Source organism: Hemicordylus capensis, chromosome 5, assembly GCF_027244095.1.
Source record: "Hemicordylus capensis ecotype Gifberg chromosome 5, rHemCap1.1.pri, whole genome shotgun sequence".
NCBI lineage: Eukaryota > Metazoa > Chordata > Lepidosauria > Squamata > Cordylidae > Hemicordylus > Hemicordylus capensis.
In genome coordinates this window covers 120,128,136-120,140,272 of record NC_069661.1, presented here as the reverse complement: position 1 = coordinate 120,140,272, position 12,137 = coordinate 120,128,136, and the positions used below count along the sequence as shown (strand labels likewise).

The 12,137-nt window shown below is 42.4% G+C and overlaps 1 protein-coding gene across 2 annotated transcripts in view; it reads right to left on the bottom strand.

The window, feature by feature from the left end:
* Nucleotides 1–10,409, bottom strand: part of RAB28 (RAB28, member RAS oncogene family) — a 101,924-nt gene extending 91,515 nt beyond the window's left edge. Inside the window, exon 1 of one of the 2 annotated variants that reach the window (XM_053255044.1) lies at nt 9,947–10,409. In XM_053255044.1, coding sequence (XP_053111019.1) covers nt 9,947–10,024 — 78 coding nt within the window. In that variant the 5' untranslated portion in view covers nt 10,025–10,409. The remainder of the gene's footprint in view (nt 1–9,946) is intronic. The other variant, XM_053255045.1, reaches the window with a different exon arrangement.
* Nucleotides 10,410–12,137: the final 1,728 nt, after the last annotated feature.

Here is a 12,137-nt window from a genome sequence, read left to right as displayed (position 1 = left end):
TTTGCCTGATTCCAGGGCAGATTCACTTAGTTTGTGTTTTATTCCCCGTCAACTATGGCAAGATTTACTTCTGGAGATTACAATTCTTGACTGCTTATATGAGGTACCTGAAATGAAGCTTTGAGATAGAACTTCAGCACTTGCTTAAAAAAAGTTGAAATCCCCTGCACTAAACCATGGTTTAATATCAATGCCCAGGTTAAGATGTAGTCCAATTGCTCAGTCAACTCGTTGCTCTTCTGACATGCCTAAAAATACTATCATAACCTATAAACAATGTTGCTTCTGCAATTAAACTGACCATGGTTGGCTGACAACGAAAGACTTCCATGCATCACAGCTTTCCATCTTCTGTGCACTGGAATATACAACAAGAAGGGTGGAAGAGAAGAGGGCAGACAATCCCTCCCATCACGAAAGCTACCCGGGATTCCATCTAGTAGTTACAGAGGTCTTGTGTAAGCAACTCCCCCTGCTCTCGTCAATGAAATCGCCTGCTCCATGGTCGGTGGGGGGGGGGGAGGTTCTTTTTATTTTAAAAAAACCTTTTTTCCACAGCAGCAGCTCTATACCTAGAATTACTGAGAAAGATCATCGCAACTCTGTGCTGCCAGCTGCCTTTAAAAAAAACCTTGAATGAGGTAGGCTCATTAAAGACTAACAAAAATTGGGAAATCAGCAGCACCAGGCTGCCATAATCATTCTTCTCAACATTTCAGGTACTCTTTGAAACTGCTAAAATAAGATAAACCTCCCCCACCACACCACTTGTCCCCCCAAAATTCCGGGTCACCAATGGACAATGAGGAGAGGAGAGCTGGTCTTGTGGTAGCAAGCATGACTTGTCCCCATAGCTAAGCAGGATCTGCCCTGGTTGCATATGAATGGGAGACTTGATGTGTGAGCACTGCAAGATATTCCCCCTCAGGGGATGAAGCCGCTCTGGGAAGGTTTCAAGTTCCCTCCCTGGCTTCTCCAAGATAGGGCTGAGAGAGATTCCTGCCTGCAACCTTGGAGAAGCCACTGCCAGTCTGTGAAGACAATACTGAGCTAGATAGACCAATGGTCTGACTCAGTATATGGCAGTTTCCTATGTTCCTATGTTTCCTGTGTTTGACAGAGTGACCTGGATTACAAAGTGCAGATGCTGGGTAATGACAATAGTGTCTGCTCTCCAGACGCTGAGGGCAGAGAAAGGTCATCACCTTCCTGCCCTTCTTGTGAGTTTCACAGAGAGATCTGGCAGGCTACAGTTAGAAACAACATGCTGGCCTCGATGGACCCATGCTCTGACTCAGCAGGACAACTCCAATGTTCTCCTGTGCTTTTACCAGTAGCCTGGCATGCAATTGAAGCTTACTATATGTTTTATTTCCTTCACCTGCTTAATTTCCATACACCCAGGTTGCTCAGGACCAAGGCCAGTTTTTTAAAAAAGCTGTCTCCCCTCATGCATCCCCCAGCAGTGATAGCTGCTCTAGCAATCAACCAAATATTCCCAGAATGTTTTCAGGCCCAGTTCAGAGTTCTGTCACCCTTTAAACCGCTTATCCCATGTTTAGAGCCCCTGAAGGAATGCCTCCCTTCCTATCATTGCTCCTTGAGCCTTAAGGAAATCATGCTTTGTGTTCCCTCAGAAGATCTAGAGTGCAGGTCTTTTATAGCAGCATCTCATCTCTGGACCTTCCTCCTCATAAATCCCATCTGGTAAGCTTCCTCCTGACCTTCAGATTAGCCAAGACCTCATTCAGAAAGGCTTTTAGGGCACTGGAGGGAGAGTGAGGCTGGTTTCTTATACATTCTTCTTGTTTTGTGGATCTGGCACATTGGTTTATTGTTTTAATTTATTATTGTTGACATTTACCGTGGTTTTGTTTTTTATATTCCATAAGCCACTTTAGGAGCCTATTTGGGCTTGTAATATGTGAGATATAAGTTATAGAAATATAGGTAAAACAATCCTAAATCTCATAGGCCTATTAATAACGTAAAGCCACACTTTTAAAGGATGTTTCAAAGATCTCTTTCTTGCCTCATTGTGCCCATGCTTACCAATGCCAATCTCTCCTCAACTTTGCCACGACCTCTGTCAATGCAAGATAGCTTTTGTAGATGGCATGAAAGCAAGGGAAGGCCAGACAAACCTCACAGATTGAGCCATTGAAGGAGCATGAAAAAGAATAGCACATTTTCCAGTTTTATCACAGGGTGGCTTCCATTTTCTGGATCCTGCCTTTTGTTGGGCTTATTTTGCCTTTTAGTGAGATTTCGGAAATGTCCTTTTCAAAATATTAGAAAGTCACATTTCTAACATGAATCTCACAAAACACAGAAGTATTGCAACTCTTCAGACCATTCTCCAGTTCTACAGAAGTTGAATCTCCAAGCATATAAGAATGGCAGACGCATTTTGTATCTAATGTTGAATATAAGGGTATGTGCACAAAGGTATAATGTAGTGTGATGCCTGACATTTCTAATGCTGCAGCCAATGAGGTCCATTTTAAATGGCTTTTATGTATTATGCATTCAGCCATCGTTGCCAATGATGACTGGCCAGAGACTTTAACAAAATCATCTTAATGGTCTTTACTCAGGAATATTTTTTTCTGATGGTCTGGACACCTCTTGGAGCTATAGTGAGAAGCAGAGAAACAATTTTAAGCCAGATTTGCAGTTTTAATTTGAGAGAGAAAGCTAGGAGTGTCTAGGTGAAGCTAGAGAAGTTCCTTTCTGAGAACCTGTTGCAGAGGTCAGCAGATTTACTGACTGTAGCAAGAGTTACCATTTGCTTCTGCTAAACTCCACTTTTATCTATTTCTTTCATTTATATACTGCCAAATCTGGATAGCTCAAGGAGATTCACAACAAAAGCAGACAAGATAATTAAACAATTAAAAGTTAGAAGTTTAAATTAAAACTGAAATAGTTTTTAAAACAATTTAAATGCAGCTAAAATGAGGCTTTAAAAGTGTGCCCTTACAGTTCTCTTAGAAGCTGCTAAAGATGTCAAACTCATATGTATTTTGCACAATAAGTCTCCAGTATAAAACCAAACCCCGTAAAACTGCCCCTGGAATTTCCCACTACAGTAAGTAACAGTATTCCAGGACAATTTTATTATTATATTAGACCTTTATTCTGTTGCTTTTTAAAAAATAGTGTTCCTGAAGAGTAAGTGAATACAACAGACAGCAGGTAAAGAAAAGCTTTCTCCCATGTATAAATAGGCCTAGTCCTAACTTAAGCAGTAAAACTGGGTCTGCACTGTTCAGATTCATAGAAGATCAAACAGAGAGAAAAGGTGTATACTGAAAATCCGTTCAGCAGGGATGTCAACATCCAAGATACTCTGGAAAAGTGGCTCCCAATCTGGAAGGCTCCAGTTGTTGCTGAACTACAACTCCCATCAGCCCCAACTACAATTTATTGTGGCTGGGGATGATGGGAGCTGTAGTTCAACATCATCTGAAGCCTCCCAGTTTGGGAACCACTGCTCTAGAAGATATTCCCTGCTTGCAAGAACCTCTAGTTCAGGAAGATAAAGTTGGAAGGCTTCAGGAATTGATGGAATAGCTATAGAAATATGGCAGGCAACAGAAGAAGAAACAGTCAAGGCTCTAACCAAACTATGCCAGCAAATCTGGCGAATGACACAGTGGCCAACAGATTGGAAGAGGTCAGTATAGATACCAATACCAAAGAAAGACTGAACACATTGCACAAACCATCACACAATATCCTTAATTTCATATGCTAGGAAAATAATACTCAGGATCATCTAATGCAGATTAGAGCCCTACGTAGAAAGGGAAATGCCAGATGCCAAAAATGTCAAAAGCCAGAAACTGGTTTTAGAAAGGCCAAGGAATAAGAGACATTATTGCTGATGCACAATGGATAATTGAGAAAGCAAAAAAACACTAAGAAGAAGTCAATATGTGCTTTATTGACTACATAAAAGTCTTCAATTGTGTCAACTATGTCAAGCTGTGGAATATCCTTAGGAAACTGGGTGTCCCAGACCATCTCACTGTTCTCATAAGAAACCTATACACAGGACAGGAAGCTGCTGTCCAGATGGAACATCAAACTGGTTCCAAATCCAAAGTTATATACACTGGTTACATTCCAAAGTAAAATAAATAATAAACTAATCAATCAATCAATCTTATTACAGCCATAGGCCATACAAAGACATTAAAAAGCATTAAAACAAAATATTATATAGTAAACAAACAGAATAAAACTATGAATTAGACCTTAATCAAGATCTTAATCCAATAGCAACAAAATAATTTCGCCACCACTTTAGTGACCTCTTTATTTTGGTCCTCAAGACAGAAGTTTAAATAGAAGGGGTTGGCTCTTCCTGGTTCCAAATCGGCAAAGGAGTAAGACAAGAACATAAGAACAGCCCTGCTGGATCAGGCCCACGGCCCATCTAGTCCAGCATCCTGTTTCACACAGTGGCCCACCAGATGCCGCTGGAAGCCACAGACAGGAGTTGAGGGTGTGCCCTCTCTCCTGCCATTACTCCCCTGCAACTGATACTCAGAGGCACCCTGCCCTTGAGGCTGGAGGTGGCCCACAGCCCTCTGACTAGTAGCCATTGATAGACCTCTCCTCCATGAAGTCATCCAAACCCCTCTTAAAGCCATCCAGGTTGTTGGCTGTCACCACATCCTGTGGCAGAGAGTTCCACAAGTGGATCACGCGTTGTGTGAAAAAGTACTTCCGTTTGTTGGTCCTAGACCTCCTGGCAATCAATTTCATGGAGTGACCCCTGGTTCTAGTGTTGTGTGAGAGGGAAAAGAATCTCTCTCTCTCCACTTTCTCCATGCCATTCATGATTTTATAGACCTCTATCATGTCTCCCTGCAGACGTCTTTTTTCTAAACTAAAAAGCCCCAGGTGTTGTAGTCTTGTCTCATAAGAAAGGTGCTCTAGGCCCCTGATCATCTTGGTTGCCCTCTTCTGTACCTTCTCCAGTTCAACAATGTCCTTTTTAAGATGTGGTGACCAGAATTGTACGCAGTACTCCAAGTGTGGTCGCACCATAGTTTTGTATAAGGGCATTATAATGTTAGCCGTTTTATTTTCAATCCCCTTTCTAATGATCCCTAGCATGGAATTTGCCTTTTTCACAGCTGCTGCACATTGAGTCGACACTTTCAACGAGCTGTCCACCACAACCCCAAGATCCCTCTCCTGGTCCGTCACCGACAGCTCGGATCCCATCAGCGTATACTTGAAGTTGGGGTTTTTTGTCCCAATGTGCATCACTTTACACTTGCTAACATTGAACCGCATTTGCCATTTTGTCGCCCACTCCCCCAGTTTGGAGAGATCCTTTTGGAGCTGCTCACAATCCGTTTGGGATTTCACTACCCGGAAGAGTTTGGTATCATCTGCAAATTTGGCCACATCGCTGCTTACCCCTGCTTCTAGATCATTTATGAATAAATTAAAAAGCACCAGTCCCAGTACAGATCCCCGGGGGACCCCACTTCTTACTTCCCTCCATTGTAAAAACTCTCCATTTATCCATACCCTCTGTTTCCTGTCCTTCAACCAGTTAGCAATCCCTACATGTACTTCTCCCCTTATCCCATGACTGCTAAGTTTCCTCAGGAGTGTTTGATGAGGAACTTTGTCAAAAGCTTTTTGGAAGTCCAGGTATACTATGTCAACTGGATCACCTTGATCCACACACTCGTTGACACTCTCAAAGAAGTCCAAAAGGTTGGTGAGGCAAGATTTACCTTTGCAGAAGCCATGCTGGCTCACTCCCAGCAGGGCCTGTTCTTCTAGGTGCTTTGCAATTTTATCCTTGAGGATGCTTTCCATCAATTTGCCTGGAATGGACGTTAGGCTAACCGGCCTGTAATTTCCCAGATCGCCCCTGGATCCCTTCTTGAAAATTGGTGTTACATTTGCTACTCTCCAGTCCTCTGGTACAGAGCCTGATTTCAGGGATAAGTTAAATATTTTAGCAAGGAGGTCGGCAATTTCACATTTGAGTTCTTTGAGGACTCTTGGATGGATGCCATCCGGCCCTGGTGATTTGTTAGCTTTCAGTTTTTCCAGACAGTTTAGAACATCATCCCTTGTCACTTCTATCTGACTCAGCTCTCTAGCCTGTACACTCTAGGCTGTATACTTTCTCATTTATTCAATTTATATGCTGAACATATACTGAGGGAAGCTGGATTGGAAGAAGATGAGCATAGTTTTAAAGTTGGAGGAAGAAACATCAATAACTTGCGCTATGCTAATGACACCACTCTGATAACTGAGAATGTGGATGATCTGCAAGTTCTAGTAATGAAAGTCAAGAAGCACAGTGAAAAAATGGGACTATGACTAAATGTAAAGAAGACTAAACTAATGACAACGGGAACAGCAGCCTCAGAATTGATAATGAAAACACTGAAGTGGTGGATAGCTTCTGCCTTTTCGGATCGACCATCAACCATAAAAGATCCAGCAGTCAAGAAATACGCCGCAGACTAGCACTTGGTAGAGTTGCAATGAAGACCTTGGAAAGGATATTTAGATGCTGTGGTGTGTCTATACCTACAAAGATTAGAATAGTTCGGACAATGTTTTTTCCTGTGACACTATGAATGTGAAAGCTGCACTTTGAAGAAGCAAGATAGAAAAAGTATTGATACTTTTGAACTTTGGTGCTGGAGAAGACTTGAGGATACCATGGACAGCCAGGAAAACAAACAAATGGATCACAGAACAAATCAATCCAGAATTTTCACTTGAGGCACAAATGACCAGGCTCAAACAATCATACTTTGGTCACATTATGCAAAGACTCAGCAACTTTGAGAAGTCCATAATGCTGGGAAAAGTTGAAGGAAAGAGAAGAGGACGACCAGCAGCAAGCAGTGTTTCCTCTAGCAAGGATTTCCAAATGTTGTTGACTGCAACTCCCAGCATCCTCTGCTGCAGTGGCCTTTGACTGGGGATTATGGGAGTTGTAGTCCACAACCTCTGGGAATTCCTGTTACAGGGAACACTGGCAGCAAGGTGGATGGACTTGATTACGTCAGCAATGAATGCACCACTGAGAGACCTAAAAGGCCAAGTTGAAGACAGATCATCCTGGAGAGAATCTATCTATGTGATCGCTAAGAGTCAACATCGACTTGTCGGCACTTAATGAATCAATCAATCAGTGTTTAGATTGCACGCAAGGACTCGCATGACACAATGTCCCTCCATATTATACTACCACCACCTAAAAAAAGTCATTTTATTTTACCTTGTGCTCCCTACCACAATCCATACACCTCCAACTTACTGCTCAAAGCAGTTTACAATAATCTGATTTTGATTTAGAGACAGATTACATTGCCTCAAAATGACAAGAGCTGGAATACAAGGTACTACTGATGGTATAGAAAATAGGATAATATGGCTTCTGACTCTGCATCCTTGAAAAGTTATTACAAAATGGGGTACTGAGGAAGCAGTTATTCTTCAGCATCCTTTACAGTGTTCCCTCCAAGGCGTGTGCATGTGCATGCACTCACAAGTTTCCTGATGTCCGCTCAGTTAATTTTAGATCCCGCTCAGATTGAATCAAGAAGGCCCCATTCTGAATGCACATGCGCACACACTGCCTTGACACCTGGAACCAAACGCATTTTGCACACAAATGAAAAAGATTAGAGAACATTGGTCCTTTCCCCAGTCCAGCAAGTGTTCTTGCTACCATTATTACTACTTCCACTGCTGTTCTGAACAGACAGGATCACCCATTCCCAGTTTTTAGAACCCTCAGAAGCAATGGCTGTTAGAGGCACTGGTGGGGATGGGAAATTATGTACAAGCCTTCTCTCTCATTCTCCTGATGTTGTGCTTAGAAAACCGAAGAAACTCCATCTTTGCCCAGAAGACCTCATTCTAACTTAAAGTAACCTAGCCCAAACTCAGGGACATCATTGCCTGTCATGATTAACATCATTATCTCTCTGCAGCAAAATTGTATCTATGAAACTTGTTAACATAGTCAAGGTTCTCACTGTTTTTCGCTGACAGTCAAGAAAACAGGATCTAACCAAATAAAGAATAATAACCCAATGAACAATGAATCATTTGCATGCGTACTAGATACTTGGGCCATGTATTCTATGTCTAGGGTGTCAACATCATTTAGATTGTTTGTATAAATGTAAGATGCACCTGTAACCAAACTGTAATCGGTTTGAGAGCATGAGCCTTATTTGATTACCTATTGCTGACTGTAGAGCAATAAAGCCTCAATTAATAAATCCCAGACCTTGTGTCTGACTGATTGGTTAAGCGGACCCAGGAACAAGCCCCATCCACATCAACAGGATCTGCAAGAGTGGTCATGAGGGAACTAGGCCCACACCAAAGAATTATGCTTAGCAGCCAGCCATTTTCTATGTACTGAATTTGTGGGTGGAGCTTCCTCACTCAGGTTGATATCCAGCAGCTGAGGCTCCTGGCTGTGCTCCCTTGAAAGGCAGATCAAATGTCCATCAGGAGTTCTGCCACTACTAGCATCTTCCCATTTTTTTCTTTAATCAATTTACACACTTTTTAAATGTTAATCCCACATTTAACAATACTTGTTCATAAAATCCTTATGGGGTTGACACCTGGTTGTGACTGACAACACAATTCTGTAGGCATGTACTCAGAAGTACGTCCCATTTTATGCAAAGAGAGTTATTCTCACAAGAGTGTGTATGTAGAATTGCAGCCCAGCCTTTGCTGGCATTTGCAAAATTTGGAGGGGGGGAAAAACACCCACAATTTTTTTTAGAAGATCTAAATCCATGCTCATAATATACAGAGCATTCCTATGTATGTTTTATAACTAAGTCCCATTGGGTTCAAAAGAGAATAGGTAAAGGTAAAGTGTGACATCAAGTCGATTTCGACTCCTGGTGACCGCAGAGCTAGGTGGCCAGATTTGGCTTTTTAAAAGCCAAATTCTGGCTTATGGCCCATTTGACCCACAAGTATACCCCTTAGGTTCTGGCAACTCTGCCGCAGAGGCCTGTGGTTTTCTTTTCTTAATTTATCATTAAGCATGCCCTTATCGGCTGTGTGAAACCGATAAGGATTTATCATTGCCTACTCCTGCACAGTATGAGATGATGCCTTTCAGCATTTTCCTATATCACTGCTGCCCGATATAGCACCAGTGGGGATTCAAACCGGCAACCTTCTGCTTGTTAGTCAAGCATTTCCCCACTGCACCATTAGGTGGTCTAGATTTCACAGAGGAGTTTAACCTGTGTCTGGGCTCTGCCATTTTAGGCTGCAGGACCCAATGTTTTTCCATATCCCACCCCCACCCCAAAAAATCCTTCCACTTGGAAAACTAGGTAACACTGAGATGGGTTCTAGTAGACCAGCCTTCTCCCATGCATACTAGTTTGCTACATATATGAACGTTTTGAATGAGTTTTCCATAAGCATGCCCTTATCGGCTGTGTGAAACCCAGGCAGAGGTTTATCCTTACTACTGACAAGACACAGAGGCTCATGCAGCGTTCCTTGGAGTAAGAATGAGGGTGCCATCAAATGAGGCGTGGGGTCCCTTTTAATACTAGGCATTTAAACCGCTTCGTTCAGATTGCTCAAAACATTTGACGGCCAACATCTTGGGGTCCCTGCAAGAGAAATCAGTATTATTATCCCCCACTGGTGGAGGGTGGATACGCTTGTGGCTGGGCACGAGAGAGAGAGAGCCTGCGTGCGTGTGCGTGCGGCTTGCTTAAGGCCATCTAAGGAGCTCATGACAGAGGCAAAACTCAGAACTTCCCGATTCAGTGGCTAAGACACCGGGCTGCCTGGTACGCCGTTTGCATCGCCGGCTGAGGAGCTGCGGATATCGCGATACATGGCGAGACGGGCGCGAGGAGGCGACGATTACTCGGGACTAACTGACCTTGCCGGAGGTGCCGTCGCCCAACACCACGAACTTGAGCTGCCGGTCAGGGCACTCCTCCTCCTCAGAGTCCGACATAGCCCTACTGTCCAGCGGCGAGGAAGAGCCGGCCGCACATTTACTCACGGCGGCAACGGAAGCAAAAGTGCCGCTGCCGCCATCTTTCTACCCGCAGCGCTTGCGGCTAAGGCCGGCACGGGACGAGACCATCCAGTAGGAAAGTGGGGTGGTGGCAGATTGGAAACGATGAAGACAATTGCAGGGGGGTGGTGGAGGAGCAGGAAGAAAGAAGTGGAAACGTAAAGAAGCGGTGCGCAAATGACAGGACCGAGAACCGCCTGAGACTATAATCTTGATTCCTTTCCACCCTCTAAGTGAATGGTTTACTCCGAAACCCTTCTACAAGCAGCCGCAATGGCTTGGTCTCATAGTAACGCCCGGCGCGGTAACTAAGGCCCGTGAAATGTGACAGGAAGGCATTGTGTAACGCCCCCTTTTACCTGCCAGAATGGGCGGAGCACGCGCAGCGTCTGCCAATAACAGAGAGGAATCGTTGAGCAGCGGAGAGCATGCGTGTTGCTTTGTTTGTGTTTTCAAATAGGACACGAATTACTACAAAGGTGTTGCCCAGGCCGCCTATTGACTGGCCAGATGGAGAGCACAAGAGTTGGAGCCTGAGCACAAGAAGATCAAACTTATTTGAGCTCTTGTGTTTTGGTTTTTTTAGATCGATCATCCCCCGATGCTGCCCTACGAAAGCAAATAATAAATAAAGCTGTGACATAACATGTTTCCTTAATATTTGTGTGGAAGAAGAAATACTGAGGTGTACAGCTTTTTCACCCCTACATGCTAAGCTGCACTTGCCAAAAATTCTTCTCTGCAATTAAAATAACTTTGTCTCTATTGCTCTCTCTCCTCCCCTCCCCCTCACTGTGTGCCTAGCTCCTCTTTAAAAAGGATGCCGAACAAATAGAAAAAGAAGAAATACTGACTTTTTAATAAATAAGTAGAAATGGGCTTTGTGTTAACAGTTTGGGATTAAATACTTGAAGACTGCAGGTCCAAACCTTTGGGAGTGTCAAACTTCTCAGCAGTGAGAGAAGTGCCTGAAAACAAATTTAATATGAAAGTGACTGCTGTAGGTGCCAGTGTGTGTTTAACAGAAATAGATGGTGCTATAGAAAAAGGGGCACTTTACATCAAATGCTCAGTATTGCTTTATATGGCTTATTTACTTGTACATTATACCAGCCTGTTAAACCCACAATCTGCTTTGTTCGGAAAGCAGATTTTTTTTTTTCGCCTTTCTGTCACTTACTTATAGGTGATGCAGAATTTCAAATAAATATTATGGAGAGTGAATACAGAAATGGAGATGTTAGTCCAGATTAATACATTAATATATACAAGTACGTGTAGTTTGGTAAATGCAAATTTACACATCCTGAACAGAAGGATGTGATGTCTTTAAGAGACAAAATAAATTACATTTGGTAGCCATCTCTTTGAAACAGGAGTCTTAATAATAATAATAATAATAATAATAATAATAATAAACAACTTTGTTAGCCACCCCAAACTGCATAACAAATTGTTCTCTAGACGGCTTACAACACATATTAAAACATGCAATAAAAGCACACAGCACATTAAATCATAACAGACCAAAAAAGGAGGGGTGGGGATACAAAATACAATACAGGGAGATAATGAAGAAAATAGGGTGGGTTGGAGCTGGGCCCCCCTCAAGAGCTGGGGGGCTGGGTCAAAATCAGATCAAAATTTTAAAGTTTAAAGTAATAGTCAACAAGAAATCACCTCTAACAAATATATATATATTTTTTAAAATGATTTTTTTAAAATGTCTTTTAAATGTTGTATTGTATTTTGTATCCCCACCCCCACCCCTTTTTTGGTCTGTTATGGTTTAATGTTCAGACATGAATCTTTATATATATATATATATATATATATATATATATATATATATATATGATTCATATACTGCCCCATCCAAACGTCTCTGGGCGGTGCATAACAGTCAAAATAATGATGTATGACAGTCATCTTTTACAGCTGTATGTATTTAAACAGAATCATCTGCTTTTTCTGGTTCTATCAATTGTAATCAATGTATCACATAAGCATCTTCCACCTTTGTAGGCCAAGATGGCATGAAGATCACACT